General features: G+C 37.2%; 1 protein-coding gene across 1 annotated transcript in view; it reads left to right on the plus strand.

Moving 5' to 3' along the window:
- Window positions 1-24,503, plus strand: part of RSBN1 (round spermatid basic protein 1) — a 52,440-nt gene extending 27,937 nt beyond the window's left edge. Inside the window, exons 3-7 of the mRNA XM_003409414.4 lie at window positions 4,041-4,178; window positions 4,466-4,608; window positions 18,477-18,644; window positions 19,704-19,812; window positions 20,616-24,503. Coding sequence (XP_003409462.1) covers window positions 4,041-4,178; window positions 4,466-4,608; window positions 18,477-18,644; window positions 19,704-19,812; window positions 20,616-21,086 — 1,029 coding nt within the window. The 3' untranslated portion in view covers window positions 21,087-24,503. The remainder of the gene's footprint in view (window positions 1-4,040; window positions 4,179-4,465; window positions 4,609-18,476; window positions 18,645-19,703; window positions 19,813-20,615) is intronic.
- The last annotated feature ends 48 nt before the right edge of the window (window positions 24,504-24,551 follow it).

Consider the following 24,551-nt stretch of genomic DNA (forward strand, 5'->3'; position numbering starts at 1 on the left):
TCAGAAGAAAGATCTGATGATCTACTTCTGAAAGATAAGCCACTGGAAATCATATGGAGTACAGTTTTCTACTCTGACACACATGAGTTGGAATTGACTTGATGGCAGCTGGTTTAGTTTTTTTTATTAAGTATGTTAAGTCTTGAGCTGTGGGCACCTTAAATATGTACTGATCTTAAATCAGTGACTGTGGCTAGGGGAATGACATGTGCCGGTTGGCTTAAGCCAGAAATTATCATTGTGGCAAAGGAGATGGATGGGAATACTTTGATTGGCTTAAACCAGTCAGGGAGACTGCATTTGGAGGGGGAAATATGTGGTCATTCTGTCAAAACGGCATGGCTGGCATGCAGTGGTGAGGGTAAAATAGATACTGAGAGGCATAGAGAGCATCTTTCTCCTGCAGAGCAGCTGGTGAGTTTGAACTGCTGTCATTTTTGGTTAGCAGCTGAGCACTTTAACCACTGTGCCATGGAAGAAAGATCTGGCAGCCTGCTTCTATAAAGATTTACAGCCTTGGAAACCCTATGGGGGAGTTCTACTCTGTCCTATAGGGTTACTGTGAGACAGAATCAACTCAACTCAATAGCAGTGGATAGATTTAAGAGCACTGGCTAGAGGAAGACCTCATATAAGAAAGTTTGTAGTTATGGTGGTGGCTTTTTTGATGGCAACTGTCTGTATGCTGAAAGGAAGATAGACAGTAGTTATGGAAAAAAACCAAAAATACCAAACCCACTGCTGTCGAGTTGATTCAGACTCATAGTGACCCTGTAGGACAGAACAGAATTGCCCCATAGACTTTCCAAAGAGCGCCTGGCAGATTCGAACTGCCGACCTTTTGGTTAGCAGCTGTAGCACTTAACCAGTACCCCACCAGGGTTTCCAGTAGTTGTGGAGATGTGATAATTGATATAGCAAGGTCTGAGAGTCTCAGGATAGAGGGACATGACAACTCAAGCCCAGGTGGAAGAATTAACCTTGGACTAGAGGAGATTACTACTTTCCTTTAAATGAGAGGGAAAGAGCTAAGTGTATGTTGAGGGTGTGGGGACAATGAGGTAGGTTACTGAGGGAACTCTGACCTGATTGACTTCATTTTTCTTAGAGAACATAGAAGCTATATGGTGAATGTAAAGAAGATAGAACAGAAAATATGAAAAGTGCTTTGGGTTATTGGAAAGCAAACCGAGTAGACATGCAGGAGATTCCAACAGAAATTGGAAAGAAATTCTTGGTGGCACTAGTACACAATTTAGGTGTTTTTTCTTGCTCCTTCCCCCTAGCAGTGTGTAGCAGTGTCTGTATAGGACGAGGTATGACTGATGGTTAGGATGCTTCGGGCTTGGGGGTTACAGGCAGGGCTGGTGGAGGGACTAGGATAGAGCATGAGAGTGTTCATGAGAAAGGAATAAACCATGAGGTCTAGGTGGATATGCAAGGAAGTGAAAGCAGGAGGGGGCTGGTATTGAAAGAAAAATACTAATTAAAGGAAATCAGGTTTAGTGTAAGTAAAGGAATGAAAGCAGGAAGGTTGTGGTTTTCTAATAAGGCCCTCTTCCAGCTAGTCCAATTTAGCTAGTCTTTTTCAATTAGGCCTTGTACATTTCAGCTTTCAAAATCAATAAATACTGAAGTATATTTATTTACTTGATGGCTCTTTTGTCACTAACTAAAACTTGAATATTGGTAATTCTTTAGCACTCCTGGATACAACATTGGTATTCATCATAATTCCCATAAAGGTGTGAACCTGAAGAGCCTCATAGGATGAGAAATATTTTTACACACAGCTTTTCTTTGTGTATAGATGAAGATAACCATGTTGGCCTAGACAGAATTATGAGATCATCGAAGTTTGCTATCTTTCATGGTTGTGGCTCACCCTCTCTTTTTTCTCTTGTTCCCTCTGTCCCCGTTTTGAGGTTTACTTTCTCTTTCCAAATAGGAAGAATATTTTATACTTAACTCATGTCAGATATTAACTATGCTAGGTATTTGCGTTTTTAAATTGTCTTTAAGTTCAGTGCTGTTGAATTCAGTATTTGAATTAGGTCAGACTTGGAGTAATGTCAAATAAAATATTAATTTAATCTCACTTTGTTCAAAATATAAAGTAATGTGAATTCCTTTAAATTAATAATGTATTAAGAGTTACATAATTGGAAAGCCAGCAGGCCAAGTAAATTAAAAACTGCTGCTTGGCATTGTAATTCTTCAGGATTGGTCTTAAGGAGATTTAAATTATGCTGGGCGTTCAGAACATTCCTCCCATAAAATGGTATACCAATATAGATAAAAAGTTTTTTTTTTTTTTGGTAAAAGAATTTCTGATAATTGAGCATGGGTAGGGGAGGTGTTTGGGGGAGACTGACATTTCTTATTACCCATGAAAGTGTATGATTCCTAGAACTGGTACTGAAGGTTAAATCTGCTTTAGTTGTTTTAGGGTGTTTTAGCTCAGAGAGGTTAGAATGGCATTTCCTTTCTTTCCTCTTATGACTATACCCAATGATCATCTTCTTTCTGTTGCTACCGCCCATGACTTTTTATGGCATGATCATATAAATATATGGAAGGTAATTCGTACAGATGTATGCAAGGTAATTCTGGCCTGGATGGTTGTTGGTTAAGAATCACCTAAGGTGTCTTGGGGGAGAATTTGTAAGGAGTTAAGAACCATCTCCTATTTGAAAACAAGATCTAAGATCTTTTTTTTTTTTTCCTCCTGTTGATGTGTTTATGTGCAGAGGTGATGTTAAATTGTCTATGGAAAAGGATACAGTAGGTTGATTTTTGAAAATGCCAGAGAACTAATATTGGAGAATTGTGTAAGAAATACTAGATCGTCATTTATGTATACTGCTATCTAAGCAAAATAAGCAGCAACAATTGATTATTTAGAAATTTGTTTTGAATGTTTAGTAGAGTGCCACCTTGTAAACATACAACTATGTGTTATGGTGTTCAATTTAATCTGTACCTTAACGGAGGTAGAAAATGCTGGGTAACTGATCTGAGGTAGAAATCCTGGTTAGAATTCAACATTTTTAGTCTTGTCACCTGTATGCACGGATTCTATCTCTTGCTTGAGAAACATTCATTCTAAATTGGAGCGTAAGAGTATAAAATAAGAGTATACAATGAAATGACTAGAGGAATAATATCAGATTATATGGAATCAATTTGTACATACCATTTGAATGCTAGATAGGATGACTTGGGCTACAGATTTGTATAGGAAATGCTGTAAATCCACTAACGAATTGATACAAGTAAAATGTATGTGTGCGCACAGGTAACATTAGACTTCAAAAAAGTGAAAGATAAGGAGGATGATCAGGAAGGCTTCTGGAAGAAAAGAAGACTTGAACTGATCTTTGAAAGTGGGTAAGATTTAGATTGACAGAAAATCGGACGTTCGAAAGGGAGCAGTTTCAAGAGAAAAATCATTGGAGGTAGAAATAAGTTTGGTATGAGTTGGGTAAAGAAAAAGACCACCCTGCTCAGGATGTAGGCTCTTCTGTGGAACTAATGGCAGAGGGAGTTTGATAATGGGGCCAGTCGATCTATAGCCTTTGTATATGCCAGCCTGGTGTCTGGTGTGAAGACTTTCAAGCTAGGGAGGACCAAATGAATGTGCAAGATTAATCTATGGTGTTTTTTACCCTCATCCTGTCAATTGCACTATTTATTTACTATTCAGGGTTTTTTTTCCTAAATATCACTCTAAAGTGTTTACAAAGTTCAAAAGCCATCATTCTTAGAGAAGCTTAAGTATATGTTAATATTTTCAGTATTTCTTTGAAGTACTGGAATTGTAGGCTATGTTACACATTGAAATTGCTATTTGTGGCACATATTGTATTATATTTGTCAGTGTGCTTAGGTGCCTCTGTAACTTTGACTTTATCCAAGGTGCTGACCATTGAGTTCTTTGTATGTAGAAGAAATAGCAACATTGGAAATACCCTATTCTAACTCTTTAATTATGTTATACTGTACTTGAGTTGTTTTTCCCCCCTTTTGTTTTTTCTCAGGTGAACAGGACATACTGCTGTGGCACCTACCGAGCAGGTCCTATGCGGCAGATAAGTCTTGTTGGAGCAGTAGATGAAGAAGTTGGCGATTATTTCCCAGAGTTCCTTGATATGTTAGAAGAATCACCATTTCTGAAAGTGAGTGTTGAGATTATTGAAATCTTGATTATTAAGAGGACAATCTTCCATTAAAGAATATTAAGTTAATCTTGCCTGTTAAAATGGTATCTAGTGTTTTGAATAGAAATGTGTATAAAATGATTGGTACAAAGGACTTAACCTCAGTTATTCTTTTTTTTGTAAATCGTTGTGTAATACAGCATTTATTTCTTTATACATGCACACACAACCTTTTTTGGTATGGGATAACTTGTAAATAGTCTGGAAAATATTTTTAAAATGTAACTCATTCATCTGATTTCTAGATGACTTTGCCCTGGGGTACACTTTCCAGCCTCCGACTCCAGTGTAGGTCCCAGAGTGATGATGGGCCTATAATGTGGGTAAGGCCAGGAGAGCAGATGATCCCTACAGCAGATATGCCAAAGTCACCCTTCAAAAGACGACGGTAAACATTTATTCTTTTCAAATAAGTAAAAGCACTTTTTAAAAAAATTGATTGCTTACAAAAAAATGATTAAGACTCAAGTACAGTTTAAAAACCATTTGTCCAAATTAAGAGCTTCCTTCAGTTTTCTTCCAGTGCTTCGTTCCTTAATCTAGTCCACTCATTACACAGTCATCAGAGTTCTTCTAAAGACATTTAATTTTTACTTCTTTTCTTAAAACCTGGTTCCTAACTGCCTGCAAGATACAAGAACAAACTCCTTCTTAGTGTGGTCTATAGGAATCTTTTATAATCTGGCCCCAGCAGTACCTCTTCTAGATGTATCTGCTTCTAGGCCCCTCCAGCAAAGCAGAATTGTGTTTCTAAACCATGGTGCTACACAGCTCTGTGCTTTAGCACTGTTCTTTTTACTTAGAATGGCATCTTCTCTCCTACCCTCCTTTCTACCTGACAAACTCTTTATTTTTATTGTGCTTTAGGTGAAAGCTTATAGCTCAATTTCTCATACAAACATTTATACACATATTGTTATGTGACCCTAGTTGCAATCCCTGTAGTGTGACGGCACATTCCCCATTTCCACCCTGGGTTACCCATGTCCATTCAGCCAGCTCCAGTCCCTTTCTGCCTTCTCATCTCGCCTCCGGGTAGGAGCTGCCAATTTAGTCTTATGTGTCTACTTGAGCTAAGAAGCACACACTTCATGAGTATTATTTTATGTTTTATAGTCCAGTCTAATCTTTTACCTGACAAACTCTTAATAAATCTTCAAAGCTAGGATGTCACCTCACTTGTGAAGCCTTTCTTCATTCCTTTAGACAATTAATTGTTCCCTTCTCTCTGCTCCTACAACCTTCTGTTCATTATTGATCTGTTTACATGTTTTTGTTTTCCATTAGATTTTGAGCTCCTTGAGGAGAACCTCTGTGTTTTATTCATCTCTGTCTTCATGACACATAGTAGGTTATCAGTGTTTGCTGGATGGGACCAGTAATGTATTCCCCCATATTGCAAGGCTTTAATAATTCATATTAAGCTAATGTGTGTTGTGTTTCAGACACACAAAACAAATGTAGATTAACTCTACTGCTGTGAAAACTCATTTAGTGAAACTGAAAATGATTTATATTTGCGTAGACTATGGAAAGAGCAAGGAGCCCTGGTGGCGCAGTGGTTAAGAGTTTAGCTGCTAACCAAAAGGTCGGTGGTTTGAACCCCCCAGCTGCTCTGTAGGAGAAAGATGTGGTAGTCTGCATCTGTAAAGATTACAGCTTTGGAAACCCTGTAGTGCAGTTGTATTTTGTCCCATAGGGTTGCTATGAGTCAGAATCGATTCTATAGCAATGGGTTTGGGCATGGAAAAAGCAACCCAAAATAACTCCAAGAACTGAGCTCTAATGGACTAGTCTAGACCTTACCTTAAAGCTCATAGGAAAATGATACTTCAGCTAAGTGCTGAAATAATCTTAGTTACACTTGATTCTGGCCAGTGCACCTCATGGGCAGCACACCTTGTCTTTGAGAGGCTTGTGCGTTGCTGTGATGTTGAACAGGTTTTAGTAGAGCTTCCAGACTAAGATGGACTAGGAAGAAAGGCCTGGTAATCTACCTTCAAAAATCAGCCATTGAAAACCCTATTAGTCTGATCTGCAAGTGGTATGGGGCTAGGGTGGGACTGGGCAGCATTTGTGCATGGGGTTGCCATGAGTCAGGAGCCAACTCAGTGGTGGCTATCAACAACAGCAACACTTGAGATGATGCCTGAAAATACTCTGTAAATACTAATTTGAATGCAGGGCAGCGGCATGGTAAAAGCCGGCAGTTGATTGAATTTCTGCATAGCAGTTATATACATGATGATAATGAATCTTGAAATTATACTAAATAAGTATTATATGCATTTTTTATTCTATAATCTTTCCAAAAAGAATACAAAAGAGTAAAAAAGTCATAATTCCACCCATTTAGGTTTATTAACGTTTCAGAGTTTAGTCCATATATATTTATATTTAAGGATTTTTGTACAAAAAAAGAATTCTTTCCATGATGTCTATTTTTAGACTTGGGTCCCCCTCCCTTAGGTTTATTTTTGTTACATCATATGCAGCTATATCATCATTTCTAAGTGATTACGTAGTTTTCGCTATATGGCTGTATCAAAATTTATTTTACCAGCTCTTTATTAGTGTAAATTGTTTTCAGTTTTTCAGTATAAATAGCATTTTGACAGTGGTGTGCTGGAGCCAGCCTGTACCAGCTCACAAGAGCCATTATTAGCATCACATCTCTATTGCACATTGAGTGATACCATATTGGTAGCTTGAAATCAGCCATGTTGGGAGTATTTATACTACATAAATCAGCCACTACTGCCCCAAGCCTGTTGGTACACATGCACCGGCATACCACTGATTGTAGATGAATGGATGATTGCAGAGGTGGATAGGTGGATAGATGGATGAATGAATGGATGGTTCGTTGGTTTGTTGGATATATATATCTTTGTGCAGATGTGTGTTTATTAGTAGAAATTCCCAAAAGTAGAATTACTGGCTCAAAGTATACACATTTTGAATTGGAACTCCAGAAATATACCAATTTATACTCCTACCGACATAATAAGACAATGTCCTTTTCTCCCTATCCTCCATTCTTTTTAATCTGTATTGATGTAGTTGGATAAAAATCTTTTCTCATTTTAATTTGCTGTTTTTTTTCCCAGAGGTTTGTATTTCTTTTTAATGATGCTGTTTAATTTTATGCATATTTCTATTGGGATGTTTTTCATTCATAAGAATTTCCTGTATGACTATTAACTTTTTTTTCCTTATATTGCAAGGTTTACTCTTCTTTGTTTTCTTTTAGCTTCAGTGTTTTGTTTTTTCCCTTTGTTCACAGAATTTTTTGTTTATATGTACTTAAATCTATCAATCCTTTCTTCTGAGATTTTTTCTTTAGTAGCAGGCTTAGGCCTTCCCTCCTTGAGGATTATAAAATGTTTGCCTACATTTTCTCCTAGTTAATCTGTGATTTCAGCATTTACATATTTAATCTACCTAGAATTGGTTTTAGCATATATATATATAGATTTAACATTTTTTCCCAAGTAGTTAACCAGCTGTACCAACATCCTTTATTCATTAATCTATTTTTTCTCTACTGATCTGAGACGCCATCAAATTTTATTTCTGTTGGGATTAAATATTCTTCAGTGAGGTGTTCAAAAGCACTTTGAATTAGAATGATATCTCTTAAATAGGGTTTTGATGGACGAATCACAATTTAAACACTAGTTTCATCTTGTTGCTGAAAATGGTGGAGTCAGCCTGAGAAGCTGTCCGTTTAACGAGGGTCCTGTTAATGAAGATGATCTTTGCATTTACCAACTCTAAAATCACTGGCGAAGAATATTGAATATACCATGGACTGCCAAAAGAACGAACCAATCTGTCTTGGAAGAGGTGCGGCCAGAATGCTCCTTAGAGGCAAGGATGGTGAAACTGCGTCTTACTTACTTTGGACATGTTGTCAGGAGGGATCAGTCCCTGGAGAAGGACATCATGCTTGGCAGAGTACTGGGTTAGCGGAAAAGAGAAAGACCCTCAACGAGGTGGATTGACACAGTGGCTGCAACAATGAGCTCAAACATAACAACGATTGTAAGGATGGCGCAGGACCGGGCATTGTTTTGTTCTGTTGTGCATAGGGTCGCTATGAGTTGGAACCGACTCGATGGCACCTAACAACAACAACAAAATCGCTGGTGTTTTAAGCTGAAGTAATACATGGGCAGGGTTTAAAAAAAAATTAAATAGTACTATAGGGCTTATAATGAAAAATCTCGTCCACTTCTTTTTCCCAGAGACACATTTTTACCAAAGGGAAAAACCATTTTTTAAAAAAAATTTTTATTGGGCTTAAAGTGGGAGTTTACAAACCAAGTCAGTCTCTCATACAAAAACTTATATACGCCTTGCTATATATTCCTAGGTGCTTTCCCTTTAATGAGACAGCACACTCCTTCCCTCTACTCTCTATTTTCATGTCCATTTGGCCAGCTTCTGCACCCCTCTGCCCTCTTATCTCTTCTCCAGATAGGAGCTGCCCATATAGTCTCATGTGTCTACATGATCCAAGGAGCTCACTCTATACCAATGTCATTTTCTGTCCTGTAGTCCAGCCCAGTCCCTGTCTGAAGAGTTGGCTTTGGGAATCGTTCCTGTCTTGGGCTCACAGAAGGTCTGGGGACCATGACCTCTGGGGTCTTTCTAGTCTCAGTCAGACTATTAACTCTGATCCTTTTACAAGAATTTGGGGTCTGCATCCCACTGCTCTCCTGCTCCCTTGAGGGTTTTCTGTTGTGTTGCCTGTCAGGGCAGTCATCAGTTGTAGCTGGGCACCATCTAGTTCTTCTGGTCTCAGGATGATGTAGTTTCTGGGTCATGTGGCCCTTTCTGTCTCTTGGGCTCATAATTACCTTGTGTCTTTGGTGTTCTTCATTCTCCTTTGCTCCAGGTGGGTTGAAAACAATTGATGCATCTTAGATGGCTGTTTGCTAGCATTTAAGACCCCAGATGCCACTCTCCAAAGTGGGATGTAGAGTGTTTTCTTAATAGATTTTATTATGCCAATTGACTTAGATGTCCCCTGAAACCATGGTCCCCAAACCCCTGGCCCTGCTATGCTAGCCTTTAGAGTGTTCAGTTTATTGGTGAAACTTCTTTGCTTTTGGTTAGTCAAGTTGTGCTGACCTCTCCTGTATTGTGTGTTATCTTTCCCTTCACCTAAAATAGTTCTTGTCTATTGTCTAATTAGTGAAAACTCCTCTCCCTCCCTCCTTCCTAAGTAACCATCAAAGAATATTCTCTGTTTAAACTATTTTTTGAGTTCTTATAATAGTGGTCTCATACAATATTTGTTCTTTTGCTGCTGACTAATTTCACTCATCATAATGCCTTCCAGATTGCTCCATGTTATGAAATGTTTCATGGATTCATCATTGTTCTTTATCGATGTGTAGTATTCCATTATGTGAATATACCATAATTTATTTACCCATTCATCCATTGATGGGCACCTTGGTTGCGTCCATCTTTTTGCTATTGTAAACAATGCTGCAGTGAACATGAGTGTGCATATATCTGTTCGTGTAAAGGCTCTTATTTCTCTAGGATATATTCCAAGGAGTGGGATTGCTTGATCGTATGGTAGTTCTATTTCTAGCTTTTTAAGGAAGTGCCAAATCAATTTTGAAAGTGGTTGTACTATTTTACATTCCCACCAGCAGTGTGTAAGTATTCCAGTCTATCTACAACCTCTCCAACATTTATTATTTTGTGTTTTTTGGATTAATGCCAGCCTTGTTGGGGTGAGATAGAATCTCCTTGCAGTTTTGATTTGCATTTCTTTAATGGCTAGTGATGTGAGCATTTCCTCTTGTATCTGTTAGCTACCTGAATGTCTTTAGTGAAGTGCCTGTTCATATTCTTTGCCCATTTTTTAATTGGGTTATTTGTCTTTTTGTATTTGAGTTTTTGCAGTATCATATAGATTTTAGAGATCAGGTGCTGATGGGAAATGTCATGGCTAAAACCTTTTTCCCAGTCTGTAGGTTATCTTTTTACCCTTTTGTTGAAGTCTTTGGATGAGCATAGGTGTTTTATTTTTAGCAGCTCCCAGTTATCTAGTTTCTCTTCTGCATTGCTAGTGATGTTTTGTATACTGTTTATGCCATGTATTAGGGCTCTTAGCATTGTCCTTAGTTTTTCTTCCATGATCTTTATTGTTTTAGATTTTATATTTAGGTCTTTGATCAATTTTGAGTTAGTTTTTGTGCATGGTGTGAGGTATGGGTGTTGTTTCACTTTTTTGCAGATGGATATCCAGTTATGCCAGCACCATTTGTTAAAGAGACTGTCTTTTCCCATTTAGCTGACTTTGGGCCTTTGTCAAATATCAGCTGCTCATGTGTGGATGGATTTATGTCTGGATTCTCAATTCTGTTCCATTGGTCTATGTGTCTGTTGTTGTACCAGTACCAGGCTGTTTTGACTGCGGTGGCAGTGTAATAGGTACTAAAATCAGGTAGAGTGAGGCCTCCCACTTTGTTCGTCTTTTTCAGTACTGCTTTGCTTATCCAGGGCCTCTTTCCCTTCCATATAAAGTTGATTTGTTTCTCCATCTTATAAAAAAAAGCCATTGGAATTTGGATCATAATTGCATTGTATCTATAGATAGCTTTTGTAGAATAGACATTTTTACAATGTTAAGTCTTCCTATCCATGAGCAAGGTATGTTTTTTCACTTAGGTAGGTCTCTTTTGGTCTCTTGCAGTAGTGTCTTGTAGTTTTCTTTGTATAGGTCTTTTCCATCTCTGGTAAGATTTATTCCTAAGTATTTTATCTTCTTGGGGCTACTGTAAATGGTACTGATTTGGTGATTTTTTCTTCGGTGTTCTTTTTGTTGGTGTAGAGGAGTCCAACTGATTTTTCTGTGTTTATCTTGTATCCTGATACTCTGCTGAACTCTTCAATTAGTTTCAGTAGTTTTTTTTAAGGATTCTTTAGGGTTTTCCATAAGGTCATGTCATCTGCAAATAGAGATACTGTTACTTTTTTCTTACCAATCTGGATGCCCTTTATTTCTTTACCTAGCCTAATTGCTCTGTCCAGGACATCCAGCACAATGTTGAATAAGAGTGGTGATAAAGGACAGCCTTATCTGGTTCCCATTCTCAAGGGAAATGCTTTCAGACTCTGTCCATTCACAATGATGTTAGCTTTTGGCTTTTTATAAATGCCCTTTATTATGTTGAGGAATTTTCCTTCTATTCCTGTCTTGCTGAGAGTTTTCATCATGAATGGGTGTTGGACTTTGTCACATGCCTTTTCTGCATAGATTGATAAAATCATGTGATTCTTGTCTTTTGTTTTATTTATATGATGGATTACATTAATTGTTTTTCTAATGTTGAAGCATCCCTGCATACCTGGTATGAATCCCACTTGGTCATGGTGCATCATTTCTTTGATATGTTGTTGGATTCTATTGCGTAGAATTTTGTTGAGGATTTTGCATCTAAGTTCATGAGAGATATAGGTCTGTAATTTTCTTTTTTTGTGGTGTCTTTACCTGGTTTTGGCATCAGGGATATGCTGGCTTCATAGAATGAGTTTGGGAGTATTCCATCCTTTTCTATGCTCTGAAATACCTTTAGTAGTAGTGGTGTTACCTCTTCTCTGAAAGTTTTGGAGTCTGCTAAGGCTTGCTTTATGACCTAATACGTGGTCTATTCTAGAGAATCTTCCATGTGCATTGGAAAAGAAAGTATACTTGCCTGTTTTTGGGTGGAGTGTTCTGTGTATGTCTTTGAGGCCAAGTTGTTTGATTGTGGCATTTAGATCTTCCGTGTCTTTATTGAGCTTCTTTCTGGATGTTCTGCCCTTCACTGAAAGTGGTGTGTTTAAGTCTCCTACTATAATTTTGGAGCCATCTTATTTTTCAGTGCTGTTAGAGTTTGTTTTATTTATCTTGCAGCCCTGTCATTGGGTGCATAAATATTTAATATGGTTATATCCTCCTGGTATATTGTCCCTTTAATCATTATATAGTATCCTTCCTTGTCCTTTGTGGTGGATTTAACTTTAAAGTCTATTTTGTTGGAAATTAATACTGCCACTCCTGCTCTTTTTTGATTGTTGTTTGCTTGATATATTTTTTTCCATCCTTTGAGTTTTAGTTTGTTTGTGTCGCTCAGTCTAAGGTGTGTCTCTTGTAGGCAGCATATAGACGGATCATGTTTTTTTTATCCAGACTGCCACTCTGTGTCTCTCTATTGGTGCATTTAGTCCATTTACATTCAGCGTAATTACGGATAGGTATGAGTTTAGTGCTGTCATTTTGATGTCTTTTTTGTGCATTGTTTACAGTTTCTTTTTCCCACTTAATTTTTTGTGCTGAGTAGCTTATCTTTATATATTGTCTTTTCTTCTTATTCATTGTAGTTGATTTAGTTTCTGCTGAGTCTCTGTTTTTTTCTTGTATTTTATTTTGATGAGGAGGATTGTTAGTCTCCTTTGTGGTTACCTTAATATTTACCCCTATTTTTCTAAGTTTAAACCTAAATTTTATTTCTGTATATTGTCCTCCTTTCCTCTCCATATGAAAGATCTATGACTACATTTCTTAGTCCCTCTTTAGTGTTTTAACGTTGTCTTGTTTTATGTAATGACATTGCTGTTTCCCTGTTTTGAACATTTTTAAAATCTTTTTGTAATTTCCTGTCTGGGTTGACATCTGATTGCCCTGTGCAGTGTTCTAGTCTTGGGCTGCTCTCTGATATTGATTTTCTAACCAGAGAACTCCCTTCAGTATTTCTTGTAGTTTTGGTTTGGTTTTTATGAATTTCCTAAACTTCTCTTCATCTGGAAATGTCATAATTTCGCCTTTATATTTGAGAGACAGTTTTTGTGGATATATGATTATTGTCCAGCAGTTTTTTCCTTCAGTGCTTTATAAAAGTCATCCCACTGCCTTCTTGCATTCATGGTTTCTGCTGAGTAGTCTGAGTTTATTCTTACTGACTGTCCCTTGTAGGTGAGTTTTCATTTATCCCTAGCTGCTCTTAAAATTCTCTCTTTATCTTTGGTTTTGGGAAGTTTGATCATAATATGTCTTGGTGACTTTTTTTTAAGGTCTACCTTATGTGGAGTTCAATGAGTGTCTTGGATAGATACCTTCTCATCTTTCATGATATCAGGGAGGTTTTCTGCCAACAAATTTTCAGCAATTCTCTCTATTTTCTGTTATCCCTCCCTGTTCTGGTACTCCAATCACGTGTATGTTATTTCTCTTGAGAAAGTCCCATATGATTCTTAGGGTTTCTTCCCTTTTTTTTTTTTAAAATTCTTTTATCTTATTTTTCTTCAAGTATATTGGTAGCAAGTGCTTTATCTTCAGTCTCACAAATTCTTCCTTCCACTTACTCAGTTCTGTTCCTCTTTCTTTTGAATTGTCTAATTCTGTAATTTTATTGTTAATCTTCTGATTTTCTGATTGCTGTCTCTATGGATTCTTGCAGCTTATTAAATTTTTCATTATTTTCTTGAATAACATTTTTAGTTTCTTCATCTACTTTATCTGTGTGCTCCTAAGCTTGTTCTCAGTATTGCCTGATCTCGCTTCTGATGTCTTGAAGAGTTCTGTATATTAATCTTTTGTATTCTGCATCTGGTAATTCCAGGAAGGCACCTTCATCCAGAAGATCCCTTCTTTGTTTTGAGAGCTTGTTGAAGTGATCATGGTCTGCTGCCTTATGTGATTTGATATTGACTGTTGTCTCCAAGCCATCTATACATTATTGTATTAGTTTATTTTATGTTTGCTTACTCTATCCTAGCTTCTTGCTTTGTTTTGTTTTGATATGCGCAGATAGGTTGCTCGAGTGAGCTAGCCTGATTATTTTCACTTTTGGAGCTCTGACGTCCTGTCCCCAGACGGCTAGAGGTGTTAGCAGGTATATGAGCCTAGGAGTCCATTCACTTTTCTTGTATGGATTCAGTTCAGGTGTCTAGGTTGCTGGTCATCGAGTGTGTGGTACAGGCTCTGCGCTACAGTCTTAGAGGGACGGGGTGATTGGTGTAGGTAGCGGTATCTGGTTGCAGTAAGGGGTCACGCTCTGAACAAGGCAGGGGGCTGACAACTGTCCATCAAGTGTCTGTGTGGAAAGCGCATTCCTGTTCTCTAGAGTTCACGGGTGGGTGGGTTCTGCAGACAGACCTTGGGCACCCAGTGCTTTTGGTGGTAAGGAGTAGGAGGTACCAGTTATCCTTGGACCCCTGTCGGGTGTTTGGGTGACCTGAGTGGAGCCACCAGTCCTTAGGCCCCTGATGTGGGTAGGTGAGGACCCTGTTTAATAGGCAAAGCGGTGTCAAACATCAAACACTGCATAGTTGAAACAGTTGCATTCCGCCAACAAGGGCCTATTCTCCTGAAATAGGCCTGCACAAGTCTATGCAGGGGGTAAAGGTATTCAAAGTCCATGGACCATTTATGCCTGGATAGGAGCCGCTTCTGTCCTGAGCTCCCTAGGTTAGTGGAGCTGACAGATACTCTTTTCCCCCGACTGTGAATTTATTCCTTCTTCAGAGCTGGGAGAATGGCTCAGGTCACGCAGCAGGACCTATCTCAGGCCCAGGGAAATCGACAGCCACTGAAGCCGGCTTGGGGTTGGGGGGCGTGGTAAAATATACACAAGTACTTAGCTTTTGCTGAGAGTGCCATTATTCTCTGGTTCCGGAGATGTGAGTAGACTGAGTGGCTGGATGTTTTTCTCTGAGGAAACTGCGGCCAAATGCTACCACCAGCCTGCTGCAGCCTCTCCCGTGTATTGTGCCTTACTGAGGCTTCCGGGCAATTCAGGTCCGACAGACAATTCCTCTCTGCTTCTGAACCGTCTCTCCCGCCCCCTGCTGCTCAGTCCATTTTCTGACTTTGCCTTTGATGTTCAGGGCTTCTAGCTTGTCATAAATGTAATCTTTTCAGTTGTTTTTTTTTCGTTCTTTGTTGTAAGAGGGTTCAGCAGAAGCATCTGACTACTTTGCCAACTTGGCCCTGCCCCTCTACCATTTGTTTTTGATGCCATTTTTCTTAAAATGATAATGTATTGATTTCTTGTATGTTAAATGGGGATTTTTTCCACCTGTTCCTCAAATAATTAAATAACCTCTTTGTTACCTTAGTAACATTAAATAATATATCTTAAATCTCTTTCTTGTTTTATTGACTGTAGAAAGTATTTTGTTTTATCTCCCCAGTTTGTAAGATAAAGAAATGGTACCCCTTCGTTGCCGCCTTCATCCCATCTTCTTGTCAGCTGTAATTTTACGTCATTGAGGTTAATTCATAATCTGTTTTAAAACCATAATTTAAGTCTTAACGTGCTTTGTCAATAGGTGGATTCTAAAACACAAAAGTCAGTAAATGGCATAACATGATTAGGTAAGTTTACTACAGACCCAAACCCAACTAGTAGAGTAAAAATTTCTATTATAAGTTTCCAGCGTTATGTTGCCATTCAGAAGAAAACTATGCAAAAGGTTCTTTCCTATATTCCATGTAGATACTAAAGAAAATCATCCCACATTTTAGTTTGTTTGATATTTGGATTACATTTTTTGTTTTTAAAATTGTTTTCCCTACAGTTTCTGATCACCCTTTTTTGAGGGGGACATAAACTTGACTGTATTGCTAACGTCTTCATCTTCATGTTTCTCTTCATTGTTTAACATCCATTGTTTCTCATCCGTTTGACCATAGCTTTCTTACATGGCCACTTTTTTTTTTCCTTTGAGGATGTTGGTAGTTACATTTTTTCCTTTGTACTCTGTGCTATTATTCCATCCTCAGGTCTTTTTAGACTTTCACAGTTATCAACCTGGAACTTGCCATTTAATGCTTTTCTGCTAATGGAAGTTGTTGCCTTCCTGGGTTTATTTCCCTCTTTTGCTTGAGCATGTAAGAAAAGGGAGGTATTCTGGATTATTTTATGTCTGAAAAATTCTTTTCCTGTCGTTATACATGATTGATAAAGAGCCCTGCTTCTGTAAGCACTACAGCCAAGAAAATCCTATGAGGCAATTCTTCTTTGTCCCATGGGGTTACAATGAGTCAGAATTGACTCGGTGGCACCCAACAACACAGTAACATGCATGATTGATAAGTTTAGCTGAGTCTAGAGGTTGTATTTTCCCTCAGAGTTTTTGGCATTTGGCAGTGTCTTTTGGCATCTAATACTGTTTGTGAGAATCTTAATGCCAGTGTAACTTTTGTTCTTTTGTAGGTGACCTATTTTTTTTTCCTCTCTGAAAGCTTATGGCATCTTCTGTTTATCATTGGTATTCTGAAATCTCAAAATAATGTGTCTGGGTTTGGGTCTTTCATTCTTATTTTTTAAATTATTCTCTTTGGTGTCTGGTAGGCCTTTAAATTTACAGATTCATATCTACTTTCATTTATGGAAAATTTTCATGTTTAATTGCTTTGATAATTTCTTCTCCATTTTCTCTGTTATCTCTGAAACTACTGTTGGTTGAATAAAAGATCTCCTAGTTTGATTATTCTCATATTTCCTGTTACTTATCTTTTTTCTTTTGATTCTAGAACGTTTGCATGACTTTTGTGTTCTAAACTTTCTGTTGAATATTTTAATTTCAGCATTGTTTATTTTGGTCTTTCTCGGTCAGACTGTTAAAGGCTTTCTTCAAATATCTGGTGATTCTCAGTTGCCCCATCATCCTTAGTAGTAAAGCATTGGACTTACTGGGAGTTCTTTTCATATGTGGGTGATGCTTGTCAACAGTAGGTTTCACTTTAGAGTTGACAGGCATAGAGCTGGGGATCAAGGGACATGCCCAGGTGCCAGAGGATTACACTAGTTTGGTTCTTTATGGCAGGTTCAGTTTGTTTACAGAAGAACATACTGTTTTTTTTGGCTGAAGTTTATTAATTAGGATGCTTTCAGCTATAAGCAGCAAAAATTTTGACTCATAAATGGATTCATACAATAAAATGTTTATTATCTTATATATCAAGAAGCCCAGAGTAGGTTGGTTCCAGGTACCATTTGGTCAGAGGCTTAATGATGCCATCAAGGAATTAGGTCCTTTCCTTCTTTCCTTGTTCTTTTTGCGTAGGCTTTGTACTCCCTGGCACCCAGTTCTGAGCATCATCATATCTGGATCTGGCTGTATCTAGTAGAAGAAGAAGCTATCTTTTCTTTCTTAGGAGCTAGGAAACTTCCCAGAAGTCTCCTCAGCAGATTTCTTCTCTCATTATCATCCAGAATTAGGTCCTCAATCAGTTACTGGAAAGGAGAATTAGGTCACATATAGAGTAGAAGTAGATCCTAATCAAAATCAGGGTTCTGTCAGGGAAGTAAAGGGGAGGGATGGATGCTGGGAGACACCCCACTATCTACCCCATGGGGGTAAATGCCTAACAGTTCATGGTTCTACCTGCATGTGTGGAAGGTGACTCATTCATTTGCAGAATTTTACATTAATTCCCTTTTTTTCAGCCTCACTTCATTTCTCTCCATGCTGACTGGAGTAAGTTTTAGGCTTGTCCAGAGTCTATTGGGCAGGGCTGCTGCTTTTTGCCTGCAGTTCCTCTCATGTATTGTAGGCCTGTGCCTTTCTTTGCTCAATTTTATTACTTCAAGACACTTGTAATTATTTCTAATCATCCAGAAATTTGTTGATATTGCTCATTCACCAGCTTATTTCCTATTACCTTTGTTGTTGCTTATTCATTCTTTTATTATCATCTTTAAATTTTTTAAAATAAATTTTTTAGCAAATAGTAGAATAATATAATAATCTCCTATAGTCATCACCCAATATCAGCTCATGACTAATTTTGTTTTTTCTCTACCCCCATCCATCTCCCCATTCACTGCCCCTCACTCCTACCATATTAGTTTGAAGCCTTTCACTTTCATTTTAATGTGGAAGAGGAAATCATATGGGTGCTGAGTTTGCCATGTTGAGCCAGAGGCCTAGGAGGATGTTTTGAGAGCTAGAAATGAGGTTGCCTGAGAGTAAAGAAACACATTGCCTTAAACTTTGTATTGTATTTTCTCTTGCTGGACAACTAATTTTTATATTCAAACAATGCATTTGAATCTTATCAAAGATATAGTTTTCTATTTATGGCCTACAGGGAGAGGAAGGTCATCATATTAAGAGGTACAACATAGTGTATTAAATGCTAATGATCAAAATCATTGAACCTATTTCAGCAATTATTAATACTTTTTTTTAATTGTCTCTTTATTCCTTGCTTTTGCTTCACAACCAAATGAACTCTAGATCAATGAATGAAATTAAAAATCTCCAGTACCTACCTCGGACCAGTGAACCCCGTGAAGTCCTCTTTGAAGATAGGACAAGAGCTCATGCTGATCATGTAGGTCAGGGGTTTGACTGGCAGAGTACGGCTGCTGTTGGGGTTTTGAAAGCTGTACAGTTTGGTGAATGGTAAGTTAATAGGATTCAACTGCAAGATTGGCTAACATTGTCTAAGAAAATGTGGACTTTATTAAAAAAATTAGGGCTCAATTTTAACAAAGTTCAGGACATAGAGCTAGCTTAACTTAAAAACTGTATTTTTCTTTGTTTTTCATATTTGTGACTCTTCAGGGCCCTCTCAGTATATTATTAATTTACACACTATATAAAATAATACATATTATAATTTATATTACTTATATATTTTTTGGAAACCCTGGTGGCATAGTGGTTAAGTGCTATGGCTGCTACACAACAGGTCAGCAGTTCAAATCCACCAGGCGCTCGCTCCTTGGAAACTCTATGGGGCAGTTCTGCTCTGTCCAATAGGGTCGCTAGAAGTTGAAATTTACTTGACAGCATTTTTTTTTTTAATATATGCTTTATATAGTCAATATTACTTTTTTACATATATAGTTCAGCCATGGCTTGATAGTAAATATTTTAACTTAAAGATTATTCAGTTTTTTTCTCTATTTTGAAAACTAGACAACAATACAAAACCCGTTGCTATTGATTCTGACTCATAGTGACCCTGTAGAACAGAGTAGAACCATGGGGTTTCCGAGGAGTGGCTGATGGATTTGAATTGCTGACCTTTAGTTAGCAGCCAAGCTCTTAACCACTGTGCACTTGAAAACTGGAACGTGTGATATTTATGGGGCTGAGGTGTGCTCTCTCCATTGCATTCCCTCTCGATGACATTATTGGGTGGTGTGGAGATGGTGGGGCAAGGTGGTAGGAGGGCTGCAAGCACAACTAATTTAGAATAAAACTTTATTTTTAGTGATGGTTTGGAATTTTGCTACAACTAATCTGATGTTCATAGTTTTTTTTTTTTTTTTAACAGATTTATTGGTGTGTTTGTTAATTTCTTTTTAAGTTGATTAAAGAAGCAAATACATACTTAGTCCTTAGGAACTATTTCCTGTTCCTGTGCTGGTAGTAGCATTTCCAGGACAGTAAAACTGTATCATCATTTTCCATTTTGAGATGCTTTTTCCTAAAACTTAATTTTGTTAATTTTAGGAGTGACCAACCTCGCATAACCAAAGACGTGATTTGTTTTCATGCTGAGGATTTTACTGATGTTGTACAGAGACTTCAGTTAGACCTTCATGAACCTCCAGTTTCCCAGGTAATAACTACTGATTTTTTATTACCATTTGAATGAGATATTGAAAATAAATATATATACCCATTTTATTTTGTATTTCTCTTATAGGTAGATAGGTAAGCTGTGTGTGGGTTGGGGGGAATGGGTGTCAAAAATTGTTTAAAGGAGAGCTTCCCAAGCAAAATGCTTGAGGTCCCTTCAATCTCTGAGATGCCAGGTGTTCCTGGGATGATTACAGGACCTAGGCTGGTCAGTTCAGACCTTGGACGGTCCATTGGACTATGTGCCCTTGCCTGCCGAAGGTCAAAGGACACTGAGGGAAAAGATAAAATACTGCCATATGCATGGCAAAGAATAGTGATATTTAGCTATGCTTTTAAATACTTATTTAAATGATCCCCTGGGCCATTCTGACTTTAACTGCATTTTGTTACTAGAACCAAAAAACCAATCAAACCAAACTCGTTGCCACTGAGTTGATTCTGACTCATAGCGACCCTATAGGACAGAGTAGAACTGCTGCATAGGGTTTCTAAGCAGTGGCTGGTGGATTTGAACTGCTGACCTTTTTTGGTTAGCAGCCAAGCTCTTAACCAGTGTGCCACCAGGGCTCCTTGTTACTAGAGAGGTCGTAAAATATGATGGAAAATGTTTCCCAAATGTTACAGGAAATGTTAGAAAGCTGTGTTCCACTGAGTATTACTTAACTTTATTTTGATTGTTATTATAACATACTTTGGCCCCATTGTTTTCCTGTGCTAATTATAATAGTTGACTAAATTATGACATATTTAAGTACTATGCAACTTTTTTCCTCTCTTTAGTGTGTGCAGTGGGTGGATGAAGCTAAACTAAACCAAATGAGGCGGGAAGGCATTCGTTATGCTAGAATTCAGCTATGCGACAATGATATCTACTTCATCCCCAGAAATGTCATTCATCAGTTCAAAACAGTGTCAGCAGTGTGCAGTTTAGCCTGGCATATAAGGCTTAAACAGTACCACCCTGTTGTGGAAGCCACTCAAAACACAGAAAGCACTTCTAACATGGACTGTGCTTTAACTGGAAAGCGAGAATTAGAAGTTGACTCCCAGTGTATGAGGTTAAAAACTGAATCTGAAGAAACATGCACGGAGATGCAGCTTTTGACAGCATCATCATCCTGCCCATCTTCATCAGAACTTAGTCTACCCCAAGATCAGATGACTCAGCCTATTCCAGCTTTGAAGGTGGAAAGTAGACTGGAATCTGACCAGCAACACAATCTGCAGGAACATTCAAGCACTCCTGTGTGATATGTACATATTCAAACACATTTTTTAACTTTTTTAAATTTTGATGTGAAGTTATAGTTTTATAACTGGCTTAAGTTAAGTTTTATTGGAGAAATCTTGCCTATAATTCTATAAAGAGAAATGACATTCCACAAATGTCAAGCATATCTTTTTTACACAGATTATGCAAAGTTAAGAGTTGTATCTTATCCCGTTAGTACAGTATGTAATAGTGGGTCTGCTGCTACTTTCTGTTTTAAGGTGTGAGGTAACAATTCAATCTCTTCTTCAAATCAAAATGAGAATTCTCTGGAATAACAGATTCTTATTTGGTAAGTTATTTACTTCCCTTGATTTTATCTTGCCTGACTCTTGCCATATTTGCTGCTTTTCTGATGGAAGATCAGATCTATGGATTTGTACTGTGTCTTTATGGCACAGGTTCAATTTCTGCAGTAAGAATGGCATAGGTTGCAACTGCAGAGTCCTGCATCTTATACACGGCAAGTAAGTTATTTAGTTATAACCACAAAGAACAAGTAGTTTCTAAGGAAAATTCAGTGACTCTCCAGTTTCTTAACAAAAGAGAAAGCACAGCACTTTCTGATCCAAACTGTCTTTTTTTTTTTTTTTTTTTTTGATATCTGTTATTTAAAGCCCAGTGGATATTTCAATTAAAAAATCTAAAGATGAATAGTCCTTGGTCATTCGTTATCCATGGTTCATTATAACTATAGAAGACATTTTGAGTAAAAGAGATAATGCTGACATGATACTCTATTGCTCTGCTTCCTAGCATCCTCACATTTTGTGTGGGCTCTTTTGCTTCCTAAACTGATCAAGAGTATCAAACTTAAAGAATGATATCAGTTTTTCATGAGGCTGCCATATTCTGAGCATCAAACTTTGGTAAAAGTGTTCTTGTCATCTGGCATCAACCTCTTCATGATAAAAATCTATTATTGATACACTTTAATTCATAATTTTTAACTGGTGAATACCTGGGTTTATTCACTATTACTGTGTTGCTACTTTCTAATAAGGATTATGGCACTAGACTTAATCCTAGAGTTTTAGGTAGCCTAGTGCTTAGTGCCTGAGTATTTAAATTTTTCTTTTTTTCAAAAAGGCACTGTTTATAGCTAGTGTGGTCTTAACTTTCTATTATTTTAGAATGTCAGTGTGACATTTCACTTTCTCTTAGTTAATAATACAGTAGGCCTTTTGTTTATTAAAGGAAGAGTATTCCCCACACCTAAGACCAGATTCTTGTTATCTACCTGGTTATAGTGCAATTTGGAGATTTTTTTGTTTTCCTGGAGGGTGAGATTAGGAACATTTACATCAACATAGGCAAAAAAAAAAAAAAAAGGATGCTGCTTTATTATGTCTGTCACCATGAAAACTTAGCTGCATCTTTTGAAATATCAAATATGAATTTTCTCTAAAAGATTCTGAAATAGGTTAAATCTTATATAAATATTACTTTGTGCAATATTGTTGTGTAGTTAAGTGCATATTAGCAAAGTATAGAGGTCACTGTGTAAACCGATAGAAAAGTAACCATCAGCAAATACTGCAGTGATTAGTTAGAATCTGTATTATTCCTTATATATATGTATATGTATGTATTCTTTGTTACAAAGGATGAAGACAAATAGAGAAACGCATTTCAATGTAAACCATTTATGAATTGGAAGTGATGTTGGTTTTAGTTATCTTTGTAAATAAGGTAATTAGAATGGTATGAAAGGTAATGTGGTTATTGCAGGGGTGTTTTTAAATCTTGGGTATAAATTCTAGGGTAAAGTCTAGTTTATCAAGACTAGTTTTTAAGGGACCTGCCTTTGAGGGTATTTTTTTGTTTTTGTTATTTTTTGGGGGAAGGGATTAATCACAAAGTGTGTGGTTTGGGTTATTTCTTGTTTTTGTTTTTCTGTCCAGAAGAATTTCATAGAGCTTTACCAGGCTGTACAAAGTAAAATTCTTCTCAGGCAACGTTTGCTTTTTAAAATAATCATGAAGAGCAAGGTTGTTAAGCAAAAACTTTTTTATTTTTATTGTCTTCCAAGATCCAATTCCCCCATCTCCCACTAACCATCCAGCAGATGCCATCTGTCATCTAAGCTGGTCATCGCTAATAAACAAGGAGACTGTCTCCTGCCAGCCAGCACTGTGTATAATCACTCAGGAGCCAGCGGATCTGCAAAGACCTTACAATCAAATGCTAATCCCCATTTTCCTTTATGAAACATTCTACCCTCACCTCCAATGTAAACACATTAAAGGAGTAGAAAATGTTTAAAATCATGTACTAATAAATTCATTGTATGTTAGAATTGCAATAGAATGGAGAGAGAAACATTTAGCTAGTAATGTATCTGGAAACACTGAATGTCCTATGTGAGTATTAGATTTTAATAGCATGCTTTAAGGACTGGTGAATATAAAAGTGGCAATTTTGAGTTTCTTACTGCTTTCAAAGTGTATCCTAATTTAGTGATACAAATGATTGCAACTTTTCTAAATCATTAAATTATTTGGTTTGGTGGAGTGAGGCATGGAGCAATCTGGCATCTTCTGATTTGTAGTGATAACAGTGAAGTTGTAACTGAAATTTAAGCTGATCTTCCCTTTTGGTATAGTATGCCAGCTCTTTCAGATTACTTGCAGAATGTGGCTATAAGTTTTAGTATTTTGTGGAGCAGAGGGATATTTTAAAAACGTGCTTATGGAAAGGACCCAATAAATGAATATTCCTAACTAAGTAAGTAGAATGATTTCATGGTATCCATTAAAAAAAGTCTTCCCCCCAGCCCAGAAATCATTCTGTAATTACCAAGATATGCTAAGAGTTGGATTATGATTCACAGCTATCCCAAATTCATAAAGCAATAATAATAAAAACTTGCATATTAGTTCTCCCTCCAAAGTTTTAACTCTTTAAATATGAACTCCTAGGCATGACTGTACTTTTAATTTGCTTATTCATAACTTAGAATTTAACTGGTACTTTATTTTAAAGACTTTTGAAAAGTGCCCTTTCCTCTTAGAGACAGTTGGAACATCAGTTGACTAATATTACAACCACTTGTAGGGGAAAAAGGAGCTTACTAAATAAAATTCTTTACTAAACCTTAGGAAAAGATGTCTTGCCTCAGTCTTAATAGGCATAAAGTTCACACTAACAATCCCTGGGGAAACATGCTTATTGCCTTTCCCAATATAAATATTCTGTCTAGAATGCAAACTAATGTAGGAACAGGACTCCCAAATCCAAGAAGACTCTTGGTGAATATATTCTTGATCGTTAATACTAGCCCATAATAGTTCCATCTGTGTTTGCCATTAAAAATTTAATTTGCATTTATACCTTTAGGATAATTGAGTCTATTTTATCAATGCTATAGGTTTCAAAAAAAAAAAAAAAAAACCTTTCACTAGCACATGTCAGAAGTTCACATTTTTGCTAAGTTTTATTTTTTT

This window comes from Loxodonta africana, chromosome 3, assembly GCF_030014295.1.
Source record: "Loxodonta africana isolate mLoxAfr1 chromosome 3, mLoxAfr1.hap2, whole genome shotgun sequence".
Taxonomy (NCBI): Eukaryota; Metazoa; Chordata; class Mammalia; order Proboscidea; family Elephantidae; genus Loxodonta; species Loxodonta africana.